This window comes from Hippopotamus amphibius, chromosome 14 (genome assembly GCF_030028045.1).
Source record: "Hippopotamus amphibius kiboko isolate mHipAmp2 chromosome 14, mHipAmp2.hap2, whole genome shotgun sequence".
NCBI lineage: Eukaryota > Metazoa > Chordata > Mammalia > Artiodactyla > Hippopotamidae > Hippopotamus > Hippopotamus amphibius.
Window position 1 is genome coordinate 9,222,395 of NC_080199.1, and position 25,175 is coordinate 9,247,569.

The 25,175-nt window shown below is 41.1% G+C and overlaps 1 protein-coding gene across 3 annotated transcripts in view; it reads left to right on the forward strand.

The window, feature by feature from the left end:
* FGF14 (fibroblast growth factor 14) overlaps window positions 1-25,175 on the forward strand; it is a 602,112-nt gene that overhangs the window by 422,224 nt on the left and 154,713 nt on the right. Inside the window, exon 1 of one of the 3 annotated variants that reach the window (XM_057707965.1) lies at window positions 17,580-17,772. The exons of the other annotated variants lie outside the window; for them this stretch is intronic. Coding sequence (XP_057563948.1) covers window positions 17,580-17,772 — 193 coding nt within the window. Of the gene's footprint in view, window positions 1-17,579; window positions 17,773-25,175 lie in introns of those variants that run through there. 3 annotated transcript variants of the gene reach the window in all.

The following is a 25,175-nucleotide window of genomic DNA, read 5'->3' on the forward strand; positions in this document are numbered from 1 at the left end:
AATTAGATAATACGCCAGTAGGTAATTAATAACATTAATTCAATCTGATTCAACAGACACATTCACAAAAGACAATCTGAAAACCTTACCTTAGTCAATTTCTGATTTATTGCTATTAAAGCATTTGCTCTATGAACAGTAGGAGATTAAAGGTGGGCAGAGAGTGGGTTCTGACCACAAACACATACACATTTTGTTTTAAGGAAAAAGGACATCAGTAATTTTGTCTAGTTTTAATATATCTGCTTGAACATGTTTTGAGTGATAAAAATAACTCAGCCTTTAAAATAATGATATATAAAATATCACCAATGTTATTAATGATAACTTAATCATTTCCATGTTATGATCAATTAAAAGAGACGGGGTGGATACAATGAAAACAAGGCTAAAGGGATTTAAAGAAAAAAGGAAAAAGAAAAGAGAAAACAGGGCTTCAGGGTGTGATGATAGCTGGTGAGCTATTCCATCTTTCCCTCTGCTTCTTTCATCCACCTCACCAAAACTGACATCAAAATGATTTGATTACAATTTTCTCTTCCCTCTAAATTTGTCCCCTATGTTAAACACTGAGGAAAAATATTTTGACCAAAATTTTAGAACCTGATTCTTGCCCTCAAAATTCTTCTTAGGTGCTTTATTTTTTTAAATTTAATTTACTATAACTTAAAAAAAAAAGAAACTTAGCAAAAGTGGATACAGGCAACTGATTGACAAATAACTTCAATTGTAAAAACAAAACACAACAAAAAAGCTCTTTCCTTTCAGAAAACTTGCCTGTAGCATACTTCAACTCAGCTGGGAGTTATAAGAGATCCAAGAACCAAATTTTCCCCAGAACCACCCCCATGAAATTCTGTGATGATATTGCTTATTTTTGTATTCATGATTTCCTTTTTTTTAAAATCATAAAAAGAACATGCCTCTTTTCCAATGGGCCAGACTGTCTTCCATTAAAGGCTTTTTTTTTCCATATGAGAAAACTTGCAGAACAATGCGGATCGGCACATGAAGGAAATAATAAGCTTCCAGAAAATCTTTGCAAAGATATACTCTTGATTTTAATGGAATGTTCTGATCATTTACATAATATCATAATATTTGAAATGGATCTTGGTGAGCTTTTAACGAAGGTTATTATACTTAAGACCCACCCACCACCCCTGGAGATTTTTTTAAATAAATAAATTTATTTATTTATTTATTAGCTGTGTTGGGTCTGCATTGCTGTGTGCCTCTTTTCTCTAGTTGTGGCAAATGGGGGTTACTCTTTATCTCCGTGTGTGGGCTTCTTATTCTTGTGTTGTGGAGCACTGGCTCTAGGCACCTGGGCTTCGGTAGTTGCAGCATGCAGGCTCAGTAGTTGTGGCACATGGGCTTAGTTGCTCTGCAGCATGTGGGATCTTCCTGGACTAGGGATCAAACCCGTGTCCCCTGCACTGGCAGGTGGATTCTTAACCACTGCACCACCAGGGAAGCCCTGATTTTTTTTTTAAGTTTCTTATGTGATTCAGTGTGCAGCAGCTGTGGAGCTCCACTGGGCTAAAATAATAAGCTAATTTATATGGGAGATGGTGTGAAGAAGACTTGAGGTGCAATGGGCAAGTCCAGGCTGGTTCAACCTTGTCCTTCAGCCCCTCGGCACAGTGAAGGGTACAGATCCACTGAGATCTTGGCCCTCCTTGTCTCTGCAGTGTGCAGTTCTCATCTGAAGGTTTAGCATGGCCATCAGCACCCTGCCCAGCTTATCCAGAGGAAATCCATCTTACCAAGTTATACAGCAACTAGTCACTGAATCCCTTCTGGGGCCAAGCATGATGCCAGGCTCTGGGAGCATCAGGCAGGAGTAGTTAGCAAAGCAGATAAGGTCCCTCACTTAGCGAAGCTGAAAATTTCCCTCATCTTTCAAACATGGTGGAGGAGGGGACAGGTGAGCAGCCGGTCCAAACGTTTTAAGGGAATTCAGATAAATGCAGCTTCGTTTTGAAGTCTTAGTATTTGCAACTAAAGAGAACATCAACATGTATCCTTGGAAGAAGTACCAAGGAGAGTGAGTATAAACTAACTGAATCTCCAGTGAAAGGTCTGGAGAAAACGTGGGTGTTAAGACTTGGCACTGAGACCACGTGAGGGTGGACTAAAGACTTCGGAAGCCACAGGCAAGGAAGCAGAGACGGTGAGACTGGAAGGGTTCGCTTGAGTTCTGGAGACATGCAGAAAAAACCCGTAGGTTTTGTGCGACCTTGAAGACAGCTCTCATGGGTGGGTCCGTCTCATTTAAAAGTATGAAAGCTACAGGGACAGAAATCAACAGCGGGGGTGTGTGTTGTATTAAAACACTTAAAGAGGGTCATGTGGAAGAGGGAAACATTTTGTTCCAGTGAGCAGTACAAAATTAGTTTTGGGGCCCAACTTTGCAAAGGACCCTCTAAATTTCAAGCCGTCTGGAAAGGAGAGGTTGACATTGAAACTGTCGAGTCTTTATTTCCTGGAGGGTGCCAGTGGCAATCAAGCATCCTCTGAACGGTGTTGCTAGAATAAAACAGGACTAGCTGATATAAAGCCTCTTTGATGGAAATGCTGAGCAGAAGGATAAATGTGCATTTAACAAACTAGTCTCTGGAACTCTATGTGGAAGAAATTATTTTTATTTGCTTGACAGACCCAGAGGGTTTAGCAATATTTATTTAACTCTGTGTGTGTGTGTTTGTGTGTGCACGTGTGTGTGCTTTAATCTAAATTGAATTGGCAAGGACTGTTACAGTGTAAAATAATTTACCTCTGTGAGAAAGATGAAATTGAACTTGCTGATACCATCTAGCCAGTTGATGGAGAAAACTTTGCAAGTAGCTAAGACCCTCTAAGGTAAAAAGAAAATGACCAAATGATCATGTAACCATATAGACAGAGCATCAAGAGAACTGGATATCCCAGGAACAGAGATGCATATCTGTGTTTATTAGTACAGCATTAATACTGGAATATGGCGACATAAGTATGTTATAATTAAAACTGGGTCTGTTTATCTAGGAGCCAAGGTATGGCCATAAAAGGGCAATACTTTATTGCAGGAAATTAATTTTGCTGTTTATGACACCAGACCTTGTAAACACTCTTAACCTTGAATTATATTACTCCTATCCGAAAAATCTATATTAAAGGTTGTCTTAAAGATTGCAGCTTGATTTTTCAAGGAAAAGATGTTTCTCTTTTTGTTATTTTGTTTGTGTTTTTTGAGTGATCTTATTGGAACAGTAAAATTTTACATTTCTGAAAGGGAAAGGGAAAGATTTTGATATTTAAGAATTCTAAACACAAGCTTTTGATACCTTTCTATTTATATGGTATCAAAAGCCATAAGATTATATGTGATTTAGAATAAACAGCAATCTAATCAACTAATGATCTCCACAGCTAGGATAATGATATCTTCAGCTAAACGTAAGGACTTTCTCCTTTGTATATGCGTTGTCCTCCTATTTCTTCCAACATCTCTGTTTTTAAAAAAGTCAGCCTTTTATGGTTATGAATTTAGCAAATGCTCCATGTGAAAAAGTGGGGGAAAAGTACAAGGACTAAAAATATAAATAGCTATAACCCACCACCCACTGATAAACACTGTCAATATTGCCCTTCAGTCTATTTTATGTGTGTGTACGTGTGATTAATGACATATGTCACACATATTCACTATTTTGTGTACAGTTTAACTCCAGTGACCCTGGGTCTTAATAGAAAAGTATGGGTAAAGGGCAGCTTGAGGATTGTGACATGACGTGAAGATACTCAGGTCAGTAAGTGGGTCATATTGCAAACATCCGTGGAAATACATTATCCCGTGTATCCTTACATAATATTTATATGCTCGGCTGGTTCTAAAACTGGTGCAGATTTCCCCAAGTGACTCCTAATATGGTCACCAGCTAAGGCTCTTTGTACATTTGCCTCCAACACAGATTGGGCACTTTTGGTGTATGAGAGCATTTTCAATTCACTTCACATGTTAAGCTGTGTCTTAACTTGGGGTTTCTCCCATTTGACACTTTCCCTTTCAAATCCCCAACCCCCCCCCTCCTCGTGTACCTGGTAGAATGCCTGCCATCTTTTAAATCTCAGCTTGCTGTGTTGCTGTTTCCAGGAGACCTTTCCTGACCCACACCAGGTAGAACTGACTCCTCCTTCCACTCTTCGTGTGCACGCTTTACTCTCTGAATCTCTAACACTTAGTCCCACTTACGTATGAAGCCATCTTCCCCTGTCCTCTGAGCTGCCTCAGGGTAGAATCGCTTTTTGTTCGTGTCGGAATAGTGGGTCAAGCATAGGGACGGAGTGTTAGTGCTCCACAGATTTGTTAATCGAACAAATGAATGAGTGAATGAATAAATGGAGGCTGATTATGTCAATTAAGACACACGCCTTTATGAAAACAATCCTTTTATGAAAATATTGACCAAAGGGGGCCTATTTGGCAAATCAGATGAAGTAATTCGTAGAAAACTTGGGTTATTTAAGAAGAGTGGGTGTATCTGAAAAAAAAAATGGGCTGCACTTCAGAAGAAAGGAGAGGGGAAACTTGTGTTCCAGAATTGCCTGGGGACAGTTTAGTGGGCAGTCTTCTCCAGCGGAGCCAAGCTCTTCTAAGAAGTAAGAGGTGCAATGGACAGAGCCTTATCCCTGACATCCAGAGACTCAGGATCCAGGCCTGGAGCGGCTTCCAGTTCGTTTATTACAGTGAGTCCCCTACATACGAACCTTCAACTTGCAAACGTTCAAAGATGCGAACGTGCATCTGGTTCCAGCAAGGAAGCAGCACCTGTGCCGTCCGCGGCAGGCGTGAGGGAAACTGCAGCCTGCCCTCCGTCTCCTGTTGCTGATGATCCTTCAGCTCCACCATCTCCCACCTCCTCTCCCTCCTCCAGTCAATAACGTTTCTTGCCTGTTCACTCCACGCCAGCCCCTGTGCGCCAGCTGTTGTACTGCACTACTGTACTTTTCAACTGTACTGTAAGATTAAAAATGTTTCATTCTTTGTTTTTATGTATTATTTATGTGAAAAGTATTATAAACTTATTATAGTACAGTACTCTATAGCCAATGTGTGAGTTGGGTACCTAGGCTAACTCTGTTGGACTTTAAAACAAATGAGACTTATGGATGGGTTCTCAGAACAGAACTCCTTCCTATGTAGGGGACTTACTGTAATTAACTTACTAGTTAACTTAAATAAATTAATTAACCTTTTGGGGTTGAGTTTACTGATCAGTAAATTGCGGTTATTAGACTAGATTATCTCTAAGATTCTCTTGTTCTAACTTTTAAAGGTAGGGAATAATAATATAATAAATTAAGATTTCAGCTCAAATCCATAACTGATTGGAATTGAGGAAAAAGATATGATTCTGAGGCACCTATTAGTTATTTTCCCTGTTATTGAGATTAGCAAAAATCCGGGGTCCAAAGACCTCCACAAACCTCTGCCACTTGGACCTCTTTTAGTGCTTCAAGAGTTAAGAGTAGCTTCTTTCAGAGAAGGTATTGGTTTTTTTTTTTTTTTTTCCAAGTCTTTTGAAAAGTTATAGTTACCTGGGATGAAAAAGGAGGTGGGGGCTGGGGAACGGGACCCAAGGGCAGGTGTGTTTTACTGTTGGGTGGAGAATTAAGGAGACCAGGAGTCCAGAACCCGAGGGTCTTCCTTTCTTAACTCTCGTCCTTCTTTCCACAGTCACTGAGTGAGTAGCTAGGAAGTGTCTGCCTGTACCAGGCCTTGGGATGGTGAGCCCCTGGGGTCCGAGCCCTGCACTGAGGTGGCTGAGAGTGTTTGGGAGACGAAGAGATCATCCCAGGAAGCCTGAGAAGCTGGGAGTCCGTGGGAACGAGTTTACTGAGGCAGAAGGTAGAATGCCCTTCAGAGGGCGCATAATACAAAAGTCTGGGAATTAGGACACCTGGTTTATCTCTGCCTGAGTGACCTGAGAAGTAGAAAGCGGCCCTTGAGTATCTGCTCTGACTCCTGTAGCAGGGCACCAAGGGCTAAAATCAAATCTTTGTAGTATAAAGATACATTAAATTGAGTTCTCCTGTTTGTAGTCAAAATGCCTTGATGTAAACTCATCTGAGATTGTCCTGCTAGAACTAAATCTCTGGAGAACATCCCTAAGCCCATTTTGTGGGGAGATGCGCACAGGTCTATGCGCGTGGCTAGAGCCCTCTCCTCCTCAGCCTAGGTGGCTTCACCAGTTAGGTATATGGGGGAAGAATAATTCTGCCTGGACCCTTTATCCCTGTTCATTGGGAAGAGATCCATTTCCTGATATGTCTCAGTGTTTCAATTTATATATATTTGCCTGCAAGGTAGAATAGCTGCTATTCCAGTATCACAGCCAAAGACTTCTTGCAACCATTGGGTCCTCTCACCTCTAGAAACCAGTTTCAAATCTCTGTAGGGACGCAGAGGAAGGTAAAGTGAGTGACGACATAAAAAGGGAAAAGGGGGCAAAGGAGTAAGCAAAGAGACATTTAGAGACCAGGGCAACAGAATTTGTTTATTTAAAAGTCTCCATGACATTCTGCCTGAAATTATTCTTTTTTTCTCCCTGAGATTTCTCCTCCTCTATCCCTATAGTCACATCAGACTCACTGAAAAATATTTCTGATTCCTTTAAAAATCTTTAACTTGAATGATACCTTTCATTTGTAGTCAGTGTCAAATCTATAGTGGAGGCATATTCTTACCGAAGGAGCTAGTCTAAAGTTCTAAAAGGAAACAGCAATTATCTATTACCCCTAGAGCTAAATAAAAATGAAAATGGAATGGGGGGAAAAAAAGACTTTCTGAATCTATTTCCTTCATTTGGTGATAGCCTCAGGCCCTAAATCTCATCCTTATAGAGCATCACATGTCTAGCTTTCGTTTTATTCAGCTCGATTCTACAGCCTAAATCTCAGGAAAGCCATGTTGTAAACTCAAGAAATTAAATTCTTCATGGATTTACGTGCACCTCAGAAAAGGCAGCCTCATAACCCACAGGGGAACAAAATGGCTTTGTTTCCACAATGTCTGAAAATCGCTGTACTTGTATTTTTCTGACAGATGCAATAATTAAAGTCATAAGAAATTCAGGTAAGCAGGTGGTATCAGGGAGGCCCAGCCAATGATAAGACATCATTCTGAGCAGGGAGTAAAGCAACGGGGTTGCAGAAGCAGGCGCTAGTCAGATTCAATCAAGTAAACAGCTGGTGTGTTTAAAAAAATTATATTTTGTAGGAAACAGTACTCTCTTTTAAAAGCTGGCATTCTGGAGCAGTTATCCTGTCCATGCTCTTGGGGTTGAGGTGGTGATTATCAAATGATAGGCAGGGTTCTATTTTCATATGCTTTAGATAGAGGACAGGCATGGTAGACTGAATAATAGCCCCACCCCCAAAAGATGTCCAAGTCCTCATCCCTAGTCCTGCAAATGTGAATATGTTTATATGGTAAAAGGGACTTGGCATATGTGATTAAACTTAAAGATCTTGAGCTGGGAGATGATCCTGGGTTATCTGGGCGAATCCAATGTCATCACTAGGACCCTTAGAAGAGGGGGGCAGAATCAGTAGTAGTAGATGTGACAATAGAAGCTATGGTAGGAATGATACAAGGAAAGGACACAGGTCACTTTGAGAATTGGATGAAAACTGTGAACCCAGGTTCTATAAAAATGCACGTGCACACCATTCTTTTCCTTTAGTACAAATTTCAGGGGAATCATGGGTAATCCTAAATCCATCTGTGAAACTGCTGGGAGTCCTTGAATCCCATGTAAGAGTCCCCATCCTAGATTTGGTGCTGTAACAGATAGTCACATTTTAAATAGCTGGATGGAAATAACTTGGTAGAAAAAGGATGTACTTAAGATCTGTTTCTTCCACTTTCTAGCACTGTAAACATAAGAATCATTTAACATCTCTGGGGCCTAACATTTATCTTAAATGGAACTCATGACACCCACTTCAATATGTGTAGAAGTTCTTCACAGACTATTGTACAAATGTTATTCAGGTGTTTTATAAATTGAGAGAGACACTCTCAGTTTGTGTTCAAAGAATTATGACTAAAACCTATACTCTATTCTTAATTTCCTTTTAACTATTATTGAGAAAAATTTCAAAAGTAAATTTACGTAGATATTGCCTGCGCTTTTGATGTGGTAACGAAAATAGTTTTCTAAGATTCCTGAATTGGGAGTTTGTAAGTCACTTTTCTTTGGAGATCACTAATGCTTTACAATTATCTTTACCAGAGTTAGGAATTTAGTTATGTGTTTTGGCACGTGCATGTGTGTATGTGTTTGCATGTGTGTATAAGTGCACATGTTTACATATGTGCTTAGCCCATATATACTACATACAAAGAACATAATTAACCTCGAACCTTTCATTGCCATGAAAGTGACCACTCTAGTAATCCTTGAATATAAATTGGTTACAATGTAAATACGGATAAGACTATATCATAAGTGCACACAGAACCTCTGCATTGAGAATATAAATGAAAGTTCATTTCTCATTTTTTTGGAAATTGAATAATATTTTTTTCTGTCAAAATATCCAATAGTCTTTTTTAAAACCCAATTTACTGGTATATTGTTAAGTATTGGGTTGGCCAAAAAGTTTGTTCGGGCTTTTTCATAAGGCATTACAAGAACACCGGAACGAATTTTTTTGGCCAACCCGATAGATGTTATTATCATGTCCCACAACTCAAGTAGAATGAGGAAAGATAAGTCAATGCTCACAACTCTGAAATGAATGCTATGCACAGTTTGGGTTCATTTTAATAATATAGCAGGCTGGAAACCACTGAGAGTATTTTTCCAACGTATTAGCCAGATTTTAAAAATACACTAGATTTGTAAAGCTAAGCCATCTGTTCATATCAATCTGGTATTGCTTCTATAGGGAAGAATGTTCACAAGTTTTTGGTACCAATAGTTTCCACTTTTTCTTTATTGAATCAAAATATTAAGCAACAATAAAATTCCTTCCAGGTTTTTTTAATAGATAGAAATCTGTTCCCTACTAGAAATAAATATATCCAGCAAAATTAATCAACAAGACCATTATAACCTTAATGCAATCAATTACTTCTTGAAAATCTAATTTAAAACACTTTAACATTCATTTAGATTATCCTTTGAATCTAAAATAAATGTCAATAATACTATCAGAAAAAATAAAATAAGATTTTGAACTTGAACTGTAATGAAGGGATATGCATTCATTCTTAATTAACTACCTGAAAATTAGTCCCAAGTGCATCTGAACATTACTTTTTTTTTGAAAATTTGGGTGACTTTAAGAAGTTGAATTAGAAACTAAAAACTTTCCTGGAAGAAAACTCCAGGCTCACGTGGCTTTGCTGTTGAATTTATCACACATTTAAGAGAGAAATAGCAATATAACACAACATCCAGAAAATAGAGGGGGAACCCTTCACAACTCATTGTATAAGGTCAACATGACCTTGATCACAAAATCAGACCAGGATGTTACAAGAAAAGAGATACAGATCAATTTCCCTCGTGAATATAAAAAATACTTAAAATATTAGCAAGTTGAATCCAGTGATGTGTTAGAAGGAAACTGGCAGGATGTTCCCAGGTCCATGGCTGGAGGGCATCACACCGGGCTTACTTGGGGTAGGGAAGAAATGGCATTTTAAATGCGAGGGGAGGAGCCAGGGGAGGGAGCTACTTATGCCCGCCTGCCCGCTGGCCCTGTTCTCAGGAGTCTGGAGAGGCAGTGGCCCGGGCCTTCCTTAGTGGGCACCGTCCACATCCCCGCCATCCTGTCTGGTCTGTCTCCGACGGAGAGGGAGGTTGGGATTTAGCAAGCCCCACCCAAGGCTTTGTCTCCCTGAGGTGGCAGGATGCTAAGTTGTTTGTTCATCTGGGGACGTCCGGGCTGTGTTCTGCCTGGGGGCTCCTGCCCTCCCCAGGCCCTCGAGGCGAGAGGGCAGCCCCAGGCGTCGGCTGAAGGGGAGAGAGGACTCCTGTTTCTGTTCTGGGCTGCGTCCTCTAGAGGAGCGGGAGGAGACCCGTCTGCTGCCTTTGGAGCCAGGAAACAGTGCTGAGTTTATGCACCTCCGGGTAGCAGTGGGGGTGGGGGAGTGGGGGCTTCACGGAGGTCACACTGACCGAGGACTGGAATCTGGCTGGAATCTGTGTGCACTTGGTCCAGACGGCCCAGTTCCCCGGCTGGGGGTCCTCAGGCCCCGTAACAGTCAGTGTCCCAGACACTCCGTGCTGGTGGTCCGTGTGGGGACGCTGATGTGCCGCCCGGACCCTCCGGACCAGGGGAGTGTGGCCGGCAGGTGGCCTCCACCTGCCGGCCCCCCAGAGCCCACCGGAGCCGCGTGGGCTGTGGGAGCCGTCGAGGGGCTCCCCGTCCACCGCCCTCTGCGCCTAGGGCCTCTTCCTCAGGTGAGCATCCCAGGGCTTGAACATTACTTTTTGATGTTCTTCCAAATGCGTAACAAATGAAAAGGGTCATCATTATTGACTAAAGTCTCAGAATTGTCTCATGCATTTTCAAATAGAACCCATTTAATCAAAAACAAAGGATAAAAACATAAATGCCAGTATATCCTTTTTAACCCTATTCAAACTCACCTGAAATTAATTTATGATAATTTATTTGTGAAAAAATATTGGGCCCTCATATTTTATCCTCTATTTTAAATGTTTAAAAGTGATTGGCTCACAAAGGGAACCATGTGACAAAGTGGAGTGAGTCGCTTATTGTGTGGAGGTGATCAAACAAGTAAGCAGGAAATATTTGAGGAATATTTGTCTCCACCCTATCTAGCCTTCTAGTTCAGACTCACTGGGACATAAAGAAATTAAATCAGCAACAACAACAATAATGAAACTAAAGATATTTCAGAACACAGTTCCTCTGAAGCACTTAAAATCTTTTTGAACCAAAAGATGTATAATGTCTAAGCAAAATCCAGACCATGAAAGGGTTAATAAGGGCACAACTCTCACTTATAGACATGTGGTCCCATTATACCCTCTTTCCTTAATTCTGAGATGCAAATAATTTTTTGTGTAAACATCTCTGAAATTGATATACATCTTGTAATCTATGAAATGACATAGTTTAACAAATTTTTTTTTCCTTTGTATCTAAATGATGCATCTTAAAGTCAGTGGTTTCTTAGATCAGATGAATTTGGTTACATTGAAATGATGGCTGTGGCAAAGGCATATATGAAGAAAAATAGGCAGATTGTTACTTTGTGAAAATAAGAAGTGTTAGCCTCTAATAGCGGCATCAGGGTTACAAAATATGTTCTTTAGATGTTTTTGTTTAGTTGAAGCTGAAATAATGTACTTGGTTTTAGTAAAACATAGAAAAACTTATATATTTGGAATTTAAGCAACAAAATAACCTAGAATATAACAAACACTCAGAAGACAAGGGAAAAAGGCTCTTTCCATAATGAAATCAGTACCAGTAAGGCTGTTTCTTGTTTATATACTTTCCTCCCTTGGCTTCATTTACTTCTGTATTTTTAGATGATTCTAACAAATGTGTTCATCTAGTTTCCAATGATTGATTCAATGTAACAAATTTGAAAAGGGGACATATTGTTAATTGGCAACCTGAAAGTAAAGGTGCAAACGGTGTGTGTGTGGGGGGGGGGGGGGATGAGTCACAAAGATCAGTGGTATAGTCCTCTCCAATCCAAGTGGAATCCGTTTCACATCTTTCAGTAAGCCCCAAGAATCACTGTTGGAATTCAGGACTCAAACTACATGTCATGCTAGGTCAGCCTAAGTGATCAAGCAAAGTCTAAAGAGCTCTCTGTATATCCTATTTATGGGGTTGAGATTGTGTATATTCTAAACAGAATTTTAGATTTCTCTGTGCTTAAAGACATCAAGCACCATGGGATAATTTATCCTTGACAGGCTGGACTAAGCAAGATTTTCTGTTCCTCTTATTTGGTATTAACCATTTGGCTATCTATTTATCCAACTTCTTAATTCTTTAAATACCTACTCTGCCTTGCACCATTTTAAGCATTAAATATATGGCAGTCAACAAATGAGACACAAAATGTGTTCCTTCTTAGGCTTGTGTTTTAAAAAAGCAAGAGTTCAAATAAAAAAGATTCATATTAAAATACATGTATAAAAACACATAGAATTTTTTAAAGTTGTAAGTGCTATGTGGAACCATAAAGCAGGGAAGGAAGAAGGGGTTGACTGTGTCTAGAGGTTGCTATTTTAACTAGATTTGTAAGAGAAGAACTCAACTGGGATGATGATAAGTGAGCAAAGATTTGGAAGGAGGTGAGAGAGTCAGGTGGAAGAGCAAGCGTAGAAGTCCTGCCATAGCAACACTGTGAGAACTTTGGTTTCTACTGAGGTGTAGGATTTTGAATAGAGGCGTGCTGTATAGTCTGATTTATACCTTTAACACTTTGATCACAGAGTTGAGGGCATATCAAAGAAGATCAAGGGCGAATCCCAAGGGACCAATCAGTTTGCTATTATAATAATCCAAAAGACAATGGTGGTAGATAGTGGGAAGTGATCATACTGTAGATCTATTTTGGAGATAAAGTGAATACATTTTGCTGAGGAATTACATACAAGGTACTAAAGAAAGAAATGAGATTAGTATGATGTCAGAGTTTTGGGCTGGAGGAACAAAAAGAATGGAGATGTCGTTCCAGGAATGGGGGAGATTGGAAAGCAGGTTTGAGAAAAGAATGAGAGTTTAATCTTGGCCATGTCAAGCTTCAGGTGCCCACTAGACATCTTCATAGGAATGTCAGTGTAGGACTTGGTCATTGAAGAAATGAAGACCTGAGTGATGAGGGGTTCAGTGGTCACCAATAGTATCATTTATTGAATCTGCAGTATGTAGCAGGCACTGCTGTGTTTTATATGCATGTTCTCATTTAATCCTCATAAAATATTGCATTATTATGACCATTTTGCAGAAGAGGAAATTGAAACTTAGAGAGGTTTAGATGAATTGCCCAAGGATGCACTGTCAAGCTTATGATTGCTTTATTCCCATTGTGATTTTCACTACTGTTTTATATTACCAAGGGGAGTATGGGCAAGAAGCAATAAGAATGTTCCAGGCAGAAGGAACAACATATGCAAAGCAGAGGGGCCAAAAGCAGCATGGCATCTTCTGGAGACGTGTGAGCACAGGGAAGTAGTCAAATAATCAGCTTCCAAGGAAGTAATGCTTGTGTGGTACTTTACAGTTTTAGAACTATTTTTTCCTAGACACACATATTAATCTCTGTGACGGAGGGAATTGCTTTTATTATCACTATTCAGTGAGTGGGGAAAGCGGCTTACAGAGCTAAGTTCACAAATTTAGTCAATTGTGAACCAAGGTTTGACCTTGGACTTCTTTTGCCAAAACTTAAAATAATTTCTCATTACTTAAAATCTTTTTGTGTACCCATTTAGGAGGTGAGGAAATATAAATGAGGAGATATATATATATATATATATATATATATATATATATAATTTTTTTTTCATATTGAAGAAAAACCATGGAAATTGGAAAAGGATTTCCAGGATAAAAATGAGTGATCTGGAAGATGATAATAATAGATGTCATTTTAAAGCACTGAGAATGTGCCTGCCAGGCACTGGACAAGGATCTTTACATTCATTTACTAAGTTTAATCTCACAAGAATTGAAAAGGAGCTTTTATTCTCATCTCAATTTTAAAGGTGAGGAAACTGAGGCTGAGAGAGACTAAAGCAACTCTCTGGAGGTCACAGCCGGTGTGGAGCAGAGTCCATCCTGTACGAAGGAGACTGTCTGAGTCAGAGTTCAGACTCCTGACAGGTTGGTCAAGAGCCACTCTACCTGGCCAGTACTTTATTGTCTGTTTTTAGACAGTCACAGGTGAAATTAATGACACGGAGGCGGTTCTCATGAGTGTGAGGTTATTTTCTGAATTACAGCAAGGTATGGATTTGTGTTCACCAGCCCTGAACGGTTTTCACCCTGGATTTTGCACACGCTTTTATCACAGCTTAAGACAGCAGATGGCTCTCTTGCGTTTTCTTTCACTTACCTTTGTCTGTAAACAACTGAACAGCGTTTTGGGGAGGTAAAAGGAAAACGTAGGGATGAAGCTAAAGGACCTTGATTATCCCAGTGCTGCCCCCACCCCATGCTCCCTTAAAACAGGAAACCACCTAAAATAGAGACGTTTAAGGCTTGTGAAATTCACACTGTGTAGACGCCCGGAGACAGGAGTGCGCTGTTTCAGGCGGTGCGCCAGGGGTCGGAATACATCTGGAAAGAAAGAGTATTTCTCGGTTATCAGAAAGCTGAAAGGCTTTATGCTCCAAGGTGGGATATTAGTGCCCGTGGAAGCCGTGAGGATTAATTTCCTCTCCGCCTTGGGCGGCGGGGGGTGGGGAGTGGAAAGCTGCTTTTAAGGGAAGAGAGTACAAGAGCTTGTCACAGCCGGCGCTCCCACGTTCGGGGGAACTTGCTTTCTCTCCGAGCACTGAGGCTGGGGCAGCATCCCTGTCCGCGGTGCTGAACCTGAGTCTTGTCTGGAGGTTGCTGGCGTTGAAGGGAGGGGTCTGAAGGATCTAAAAAACCAGTCTTCCCTTGGATTATACAACCCAAGGAATCGGGGAGAAGACTGGATTATAAGAAAATGCCTGGAAAGAAAATAATTAACACAGCTAAAATAATAAGTTTAATCTCACTCTGTTCAAATTATTATACTATACTCATACATCACAAGGATTAAAAAAAATCTTTCGAAGCAAACTAGGTTATGTTGTTTGGGGCAGTTGTGTTAGATTTAAAAGGCCACTATACTTAACATTTTTTTTCTTTGAAAAACTCATTACTATCTTTAGGTAAATATGTTTGCTTTAATTGTAAAGTCATTTGGAAATTCCAACCTGTAATGTCTGAAATGTCCAGATAGCCTCTCTTCAATGGAAGGCAGGAGTAGCTACTCTTTCTGTTCAATACGACTTATTTCAGTGATTTTTTTTTAAAAAGAAACTTTAATAGCCTTTTATTAGATATATCCATCTATGCAAATATCCTTCCATTTTTAAGAGGGAGCATGGCAACACTAAATACATACACATTTAGTAAAAATGGGAGAACAAAGACATGTAAAGCAGGGAAAAAAGGTAGACAGAGCAAAACAGTTAACACATGCTTTTTCTTCACATTTCTATCTCATAGGTGATTAAGGATTGCAAATTTCTGGAAAAGTTACTCATGCATATTCCTTTTAATAATCGTAGTTATATATATATATATTTCATGCAGATAAAACATAGTAAGGTGGGAAAAAATAAGCTTACAGAGTATGTTCTTTAACGTTAAACAGCATATACATTATCCTAAGGCCAATGATTTCTGCATTGGACCCAAACGTACACACTCCTTTTAGATTAAATTCTCTTCCCCAAAAGAGACTTGTTAGTAAATATGGAGTAAATACAATGAAGAACAGCTGGGCAGTAATTGCTTCCATGGAGAGACTGCGGATAAGTTCCATAGAGCAGACGGTGGCTAGCCTCCCTGTAATCAGCCCTGGTCTGAACTTCTCCCACTTGCCTGGTTGCAAATCTGTGTAGCACTTTACTGCCTATTCCCGAGACAAAGAGAAAGTGTGTGTTGGTTCAGAACTGCTCCCAGGGCTGCTTGGCGAGTGTGTCTCTCCTCTTTCCAGCTCTAAAGCAGTCACCAGAGAAGTGATTGTTACAAATACCAATCACCAAATGAGTTTTCTTCCCTCCGCTCTTCACCCTCTAATGTGAGAAGTCTAGTGTGTGCATTTCTTTTCTCTGCCTTCCTGGAATGATAAGCAAACAGTCTAAAGGGAAGAGGAAAAGGTGAGAAGCCACAGGAGCAAAAGCCACTCTTAGTTCTGTCACTCGGAGTGTATCCTAGAAACCATGGCCCTGTGTTCCTCCAAGCATGAACAGTTTTTCTCCCAACCTCCTTCCTAGGGTGCCCTCCACTTGCTCCCCTCCTCCGGGACCATCACCTTTTCGGTTATCCAAGACAGAACACAGACAGAGACACAGACAGGAAATCAAGGAGAAGAGGCCACAGCTGTTGTATTTGAATCTCAGACACACTTCATATACTTTGCTCCCTGGCTCTCTACGGGGACGCCAAAGACGGCAGCTCACATTGGACTGTCCCTCAGCCTGGCTGCTTTCTGTTGTCGCTGGAATACTGTGACACCCTCCCCGCCCGTAATATTCTGTGCTGACTTCACTATTCCGTTCCCGCTGCTGTTTTGTAGCGGCTACAGCCGCTGCCATCTCTTCCTCCAAGTGCTAGAGAGCTAATTTGGGAAGGGGGTCCTTCCACACCACCTCTCCACGTCTGTCTTCTCACTTTCCCCTCCTCCCTCCTTCTTGCTCTGCTACGGTTTCAAAATGACAAGCCTAGTTTTCCCGGCAGCAGAAGGGAGAGTCCAGCAAGTTTGGGTGGATTCGGTAGGGAGTGGAGGCGCCTCCCTCCCTCCTCAGGACACACTCTCCTCCCTCCCAGCCTCCCTCTTCCCCCTCCTCCTTCCCGGGTGGAGAGGCTCTGGTGCTGAAGGGATTAGCGGGGAGGGCGGAAACCACCTCGCGCTCCAACCGCAGCTGAGAGTTTCTGTGGAGCAGGAGACACGTTAAGATCCAGGAGCCCTCGCTAAGCCTCGGGAGCTTCGGAAACCTGCGAGTTTCATCCAAGAAAAAGCGCACTGATAATTCCTTCAATTCCACCTGCTTTGGCTCAGCCTCTTCGCACCCCACCCCCTGCAATCCATTTTAGCTTTCTTTTATATTATTAGTAGTATTTTTTAAAGTCATCATTGTATATACCTTTTTCTCTCTTTCTGAAGACTGGCATAGGAGGGGGACGGGAGGGGAGTGTAGCGTGGTGAGAACGAAGCGCTTTGATTAGAGATCTCCGGGGAGAAGATTGCTCTCTCCAGATGCTGATTTCCAAAGCACTTGACAATCACCGGCAGAATCCGAGAGCAGGCGGCGGCGGCACCGGCCGGGGGGCAGCTCGAGTCAGGCGCTGAGTGCTGCCCAGCGCGCCCTGGACGGACCGACGCGCGAGACCCGGCCGGGACCTGTCCTCCATCCCGTGCCCTGGAAGAAGGCGGCCAGCTCTACCTCCCGCCCGGGGGGCGGGCCGGGCAGGAAAGCAGCGCGAGTGGCGGTGGCGGCCCCCGAGAGGGCTCCGGCGGCGCGCGGTGACCGGCGGCGCCCGCAGCCCCGGCCCCGCTCCCGGCTCCTACGCGGCCGCGGCGGCGGACACGACCTCCGGCTCCCCGCGCTCGCCCCGCCGCGCCCCGGGCGCATTTGCGTGCCCGGCCCCGCGCTCCGCGGAGAGGGCGATGGGTCCTAGCCGGGACTGAGCGCCCCGCTCCCCTCTCCCTAGCCTATCCGCCTCCCCAAGGGCGCGTCGCCGTCCGCGCCGCCCCTTCCCTCTCTTGTGTCCCTAGCTGCCTTCCCTCCGTCCCTCCCTCCTCCGGACCCGGTCCCGGGGCCACCATGGCCGCGGCTATCGCCAGCGGCTTGATCCGCCAGAAGCGGCAGGCGCGGGAGCAGCACTGGGACCGGCCGTCTGCCAGCAGGAGGCGGAGCAGCCCCAGCAAGAACCGCGGGCTCTGCAACGGCAACCTGGTGGATATCTTCTCCAAAGTGCGCATCTTCGGCCTCAAGAAGCGCAGGTTGCGGCGCCAAGGTCTGTGTGGGTCACTGTTGGGAGGACCTCGTCCATCTCCCCGCCTGCATGGGGCCTTCTGGAGCTCTCCTCCCTCTCTCTCTCATCACCCCCCACCCCCCACCCCCGTTCTGTCCCCCAACGCAAGTCTCCCTTCCGAGCGCTCCGAGCGAGCGCCTTCCGCCCTCCCGAGCTGGGAACCTGCTCTCAGGCCACCTGTAGCCACTGAAAACTCGGCCCGCCAGGATCTGGCAGTTTGGTCCGCTCCCTCTGCGGCCTCTTGCTCTCCGAGTCTGATGTGGGTTGACTCCCAAGGATAATCTCTTTCTACTCTGAGGGTCTTGGCTTCCCTGGGGCGGCGGGGGGGGGGGGGGGGGGGGGGTTGGGGGAGGTAGAGTCTGACTCCAGGATGCTGGCAGAAAGTCTTCCTCCCCCAACACCTCGGGGTCGCGATGGCTGCTTGCAGTCTGGTTGGAGATGCCAGGAATTTCTGAGTCTGGCCTCACTTGGCCTCCCAGGTCTCCTGGAAACCTCTTAGGCTCCCAGACCTTGGCGGGGTGTGGTGGGGCTGGTGTAAGAGAAGTGAGCGGAGGGTGTGTTTGAGCTGAGAGCCAGTTTAGTTGAGATTTACCGGAAAACTGCTTAGCGGGCAGTGCTGGTCACTCTGGAGCCCTTGGGTCACATCTTGGGATGAGGAGAGGGGCACAGAGGGCGAAGAAAGAGTCCGAATTGGGGGTTTGGCAAACATCCCTCATACGTGGTAGTTTAATTCAAGGACTCCCGAATTACACGAGGCAAAACAACAGTTACTACATACAGATGACTAGCATAGTTGCCTTACTATACATATTTTTTGAGAAAAAACTAGTGCCCAGCATGACCTTCTGTTGCTGCCTTTAAAATGCCAGGGTCTGAGAAGGCGACTCACTGCTGAGCTGGAGCCCAGCAGCTTTTGTTCCTTTCTGCTCCTCTCCACATCCAGTTGCTAGGGGTGGTTGTTTGGAGAGCATGAGGGATGTTTTGTGGGAGAAATGGGGATTGCTTGCTTTTCATTACTAAGTGGGCTCGGCAGGAAGCACTGAAGAATATATTTACGTGAATACGAGTATATGTTTGCCCAGCATATTATATTCCCAGTGCCCAGCTGTATTTATTTTCAGTTCCCTGTTGTTCCAAAGATGCATGAGAGAAGCATATGCTGTACGTGTGTGTATCTATGTGAATGTGTGTGTCCCACACGTTTGCAGATTTATGACCAAAAGTTCCAATGCTTCTTTAAACAAAGGCTAGAACTAAATATTCTTTTAATTGTTCATTGTCACAGTTAGAGATTGGAGTTACCTGCTCTTAGAATCAAGCTTAGAAGGCAAACACATCTGAGGAAAATCAGAGTGGACGTTCTAAGGTAGATAAATTATATAGCAACAAAAGATGGAACTTCATGATGAGAAATTTGGGGACAATGGCATTTTCAGACCAGTGTAGAAGCTATTAAGAAAAATGGAATTTAATTTCATACGTTAGCCTAGAGCCTGATCCAGGAAACCTTGAAATTGTAAGACCAACTGATTGTTTGAACATTATTGATTCATGGAGGGTCACATTATCATGACTTAATGTGTTTGCTGCTCCCCTAATTTCATCTGATTATCTTTTAGAACACAGTTTTTACCGGGTAGAGCTCCAATTTTCTCATCTCTTTAAAGTAAATACACATATTTTCTTCAAGATAGGATTATTTTGATATAAATGATGATTAAAACTTAGTGTGTATTCTTTCAATATAAACCAGTATATTATTTTATAAATATGAACAGTAAATGTTCTGTGTCATATTGGGTGATAAAGGAGGGTTTGCTTTACACTTATGAATTCTAAGATGAGGGTAAACTTTTTACCAGATAAGGAAAGACATCTAAGCTCTCTAGTCTGTTTCAGTACTTGCAGCCCTGACTGTTCTCTTGATAGTCATGAGTTTGCAGTGATAGCCATGCCTCAGTGATCTGTAAGAAAAATATATTTGAAGTCACTTTTGCTACCTTATTTTTGGTGGGAGAATGGAAAAGAAGATAAGCTAAAAGGAAATTTCATCAGAACCTTTTCTTTTATCCTTCTTAAATATCTTATATATCATATATAAAGAAATGTGTTCTTTAGTGAAGAAAAATATAGATGTATCCGTTGAGTATCAGAAAGGAATTAATTATTAATTTAAGCCAAAGAAATTTTAAAACTATATTATGTAAATTATATATTGATATATAATTACATGATTTTACAATATATTATTAAATATAACTATACATAATTATTTTATTATTTAATTAAACATTCTTTTAGGAAATATCTTTAAGCATATTTTTCTTTTCCTCTTATACTCACTCTTTGCATAGGAACTGACCCCAGGAAATTTTAAAATTCTGATTTGTTAATTTAAAGCTATAACTTTTAGGTATGGCAATTTTATATATCTTTTTTTTGAAAATTATTATTTTGACAGGTAGTTATTGAATCCTTATAATATGTCAGGTCTTGTTGCAGGTATTACATGTGGAGCTGAAAAGAACAGACGAGTCTCCCTCCATCTTGGAGCTTACAGACATGGGGTAGAAAGTCACTGCATATGGCAAGGAACAGGTTAATACGAAATTACAAAACTCAAAGTACTGAAAAGCACAAAGAGGGCTGAGGTAGAGGACCACGGAGGCGAGGGTTGTGGGAAGAGAGACCTAATTAGATCCAGTAGACAGGGTGGGCCACACAGAGAGCTACAGGTTGAAGGCTGAGAAGGATGCAGAAGTTTGAGGAACAGTTGTGTGTGAAGCCCCTGAGGTGGGAATAACCTTAGCCTGTTGGGAGAAGCAAGGGAGGTGTAGAAACTTTAGGCACGCTGTCATTTTATATTACGTCTGTTTTGTCTGCAGTTTGCATTTTGACACAGAAATACAAATATATTTGACGTGTTTGCCAACAAAATAAAGAATAACTTGATATTTTGTCTTTTGGGGAAGAGTAATATACATTTCTTAAATGTAGGGATTTTTTTCTTTTTAATCCTCCTTTAAGTAGTAATTTATTTAATATGAGGAGTATGACACATTTATCCCTTTTGGTCAAGCCTTACCCCCCCAATTCTGATCACCTCCTACCCCCATAGAAGGATGGTTTCTGTATCAGTTGAGTTGCTCCTGTAGAGGACAGAAATGTGCAGGATGGCTTGGTGGTCGTGGTGGGCGACCCACTTCATCTCACCTTCCCAGATTCATCGTCCTCTACTCTTCCCCTAATTCCTTAGACTCCAAACATCATTCAAACATCTTAACCACTGGACCACCTTAGCCACTTAGTCCACCTACCACTGGACTAAATGGTAGTCTTACCCACTTCACCTTCCAATGCAGGGGGTGCGCGTTCAATCCCTGGTCCAGGAGCTAAGATCCCACATGCCTCATGGTCCAAAAGCCAAAACATAAAACAGAAGCAAGATTGTAACAAGGTCCATAAAGACTTAAAAAATGGTCCACATCCAAAAAACTCTTTAAAAAATAAGATAAAATACTTGGTCTTTAAAAACCAAACAAAAAGCAAAGTTCCACCGCGTGGTTTCAAATCCCTGTGCTTTTGTTTGTGCTTCACTCCATGCGTAGATTCTTCTTTCTTCTCTCTTCACCTGTTGAAATTATCCCCATTTCTTAAAGCCTGAAAAAAAGAAAAATGCCTCGTTGCAGAAAAGTAAAAATAATTCTCCATTTCATACCTCATGATTGTTGTTTACACCCAGTAATTAATCTGGTACACATATTCAGTAAATTGTACTTGGAGCAATGTCTCTGTTTTCTGCACTCACGAGTCTCAAATCCTTACAGTGTGCCTGCCATACCCCAGGTACTGGTCACTGCCCTCGACTCGAAATAAGGAATGTCGAGATGTCCAAAGAGGAAAAAGTGTCTTTGAACCGCAGTGCTCTAACCAGACCATTTTAGAAGTAAATATATTTCTTAAAATTTTATATCTTTTTTACGTCCCCTAAATATACACATATAATCTATCCCTTTTTTCCGGGATTGGAATGTGACTCCATTTGTGAGTTATTCTCAAGAATGCAAGGATATAACCAACCTCACTTTAAGGCTTAATTTATAAAAATAGATACTTAGAATATCTGCTAATTTAGCTAAAGAAATAAGAAGGTGCAAGGAAACCAACAATTTGCAAATAGTTTTATTATTTGGAATCTCAACAACAAAAAAAGAAAACTGAAATAGAACCTACATGCAATGACTTATATGGCCATTTTATCCTAAAAGTGTTACATCTTTGTTATTAGCTTTTAAACCAAACAAGAACTTCATTTTTATAGGATAATAACCTTTCAGAGTCTTTGGTATAGCTAATGCAATTGTGTTTTGAAATCTTTTTTTTTTTTTGGCTACTGTCATAGGATCCAGGTATCATGTGTCACATATGTTTACATGACATGTGGAAGGCAGAAATATATATATACACACACATATATATACATATATATATTTCTTTGTTCCACTGTGATAATGAAACCCATCAGCGATCCTAATAAATGAGAAGTGGTCTTCCTTACTACAAGGTACTATGTAAAGTAAACCTTGCCCACCCTCTCAGGAAATAATCAACAGTCAAGAGTTATCAAAAGTCCACCATTCTTGTGCTACTGCTTTTGATCCATTACCATTGAAAATACAAAAACCACCTAGTTATTTGGGCTATTTAGGTTAAAATAAAATGAGAGTATTTTTCTCCCAAAAGATCATCTTTCCTTCTTTTCTTTTGGAAGTGTACTTTTTTTTTTTTTTTTTACTTTCTTAGGGTGATGTCTGTGGGAGTGTTCCTATCAATACCTATCTTTTGATAATACCTGTTGCTAACCTTTTGAGAATCAGTTTTTTTATTTGTTAGTTTTATTAAGGCAAGACAACATTATAGTTTTTCTCACTTGAAATTTCTCATTTTTTCTAAACAAGAGCTATTTTGTCCAATGCAAGGTTCTCACTTTGAAAAAAATGAGAGAGATTATGGGGATATTACTGAATTGGTACGTAAAACCATTTTAAAGATTTTTTTAAAAACTGACTTTGCTTCGTTATATATTTTTTCTGTGGCTTAATTGTTGTGATTTCAAATATTCCACATTTGCTATAGGCTTCTGAAAATGGCTAATACCACTATGGTAAAATAAATTAAGTGGTGGCTCTGAAAAGTGTAAGGTAGAATAGTAGGTCAGGTAAGATGCAAGTAAGGTTAAGTAAGATGGTTTGATTTGGGTTAAGTTGGATTCATTGGTTGAGTTGAGTTTTTTAATTAATTAATTAATTACTTTTTGGGGGGTACACCAAGTTCAAGCATCTGTTTTTATACACATATCCCCATATTCCCTCCCTCCCTCGACTCCCCCCCACCCTCCCCGTCCCAGTCCTCTAAGGCATCTTCCATCCTCGAGTTGGACTCCCTTTGTTATACAGCAACTTCCCACTGGCTATCTCTTTTACAGTTGGTAGTATATATATGTCTATGCTACTCTCTCACTTCGTCTCAGCTTCCCCTTCACCCCCCGCCCCGCTAAACCTCGAGTTCTGCAGTCCATTCTCTGCATCTGTGTCCTTGTTCTTGTCTTGTCACTGAGTACATCAGTAGCATTTTTAGATTCCGTATATGTGAGTTAGCATACAATACTTGTCTTTCTCTTTCTGACTTACTTCACTCTGTATGACAGACTCTAGGTCTATCCACCTCATTACATATAGCTCCTAGTTGAGTTTATATATATTGAGAAAATAGTACTATTAACTGGTGAAGAAATTCTTTGACATTTCTTAATATAAGATTTCGGAAGCACCAACTCCTCTCAAACACCCAACTAGGTTACCATTATCAGTTACAGATTTCACTTTATATTTCAAATTAGTAGGATTATTAGTACAGCTCTTCTACATTTAGCTACCAAATTCTGTTTTTCTGTTAATAATTTTAGTCTCCATAATGTTACTATAAGAAAATTATTTTAAAACAAACATGAACCTCCCCTCTCTTCAGTGTAAATTGATATCTTCTAAATTTTATTCACTTAAGTGTAAAATAAGGGCAGAAATTGAAAGGGAAAGGTAGATGGAGTATTTTTCAATCTGATTTATCCCTTCATTCCAAAATCTAGGTTTCTTTCTAGGTATACTGTATATTAATTTCTCTGAAATTTTAGTCAAAAAGGGGTATAATATTTAGATAATACAAATTGTGTATGATTCTTTAAATATTGTCATTTTAGCACTCAAGGGCTGAAAACAAACACACACACACACAAAACAAGCCAAAAAGCCCCCAAAATGTAACGGTAAATGCAAACATGTAAGAGACCATTTTAGGGGGGTTGATGCAATGTAAAGTCCACTGCCCTGTACTGACAGGAACAGAAAACTAATTTAGTAATTTTTTCTGTAATGATTCCAGCGTTCATTTTAAGAAATTACTATAATGTAGTCATTTAATCTAATAATGAATATGCCACCATTCACTGTTTCCTGGGGGTGAGAGCTAGCAGTAGGGCATGGTAGTAGAAATCTAGCCACCTTTTACACCACTTTGTCATTCAGGACAAAAAGATTATTTTCATAGAGCTATACTGTGTGAAATATTTTTTGTGGAATATGTGTTTCACCCTATGCCTTTTTTTTTTTTAGACTGACATAATACTTTATTATGAAATTCAAAACGTCTTCCCCCCCTTCCCCTCCATTGCCAAACAGAATCTCATTTTAGTTCAGTAAGCTAAGTAGAATGAACTCCTCTCTGTAGACCTGACTTCACAGCCTTTCTGTTTACTTCTAGGGCAACATCATCCTATGCTTTTATAGTTCTTTGATATCAGGTTTAATAGAGACCCATATGGTATGATGGTAGGGGACAGCCACTTAAAAGGCAGTGTCTCACCAGTGCCTGGCGGATAGCTAACACTCCACAGCATTTACTGAATGAATAAAAAATCCTATATTTCTCAGGATTTACGAGTAACAGTGGCAGAGAGCAGCAGTTGAGATCAGTGTGCACATGGCAATGGCCATAATTGACTGGGTAATTATTCATGTGTCAACAACTACCTATATTGACATTCACTCTTTGTCAGGCACTGTGCCCTTGAGTACTGTTTCATCCTCACAACAAGCCTATGCAGTAGGTACGCTACATTATGCACTAATAGATGACATGCTAAAAACATTACCTGCCTATCCATTTTATAAATAAGGTATCTAAAACCAATGAAAAGCTTGAGTAAGTTGTCCAAGTTTACGTAATATGAAAAGTGGAGTTGAGATTAAAAGCCAGGTTCCAGGGTGATGCCAGGGTCCCTGCTCTTAACCAGTGTTGATTCTCAATTGCCACATATTTTATTTTGTTAC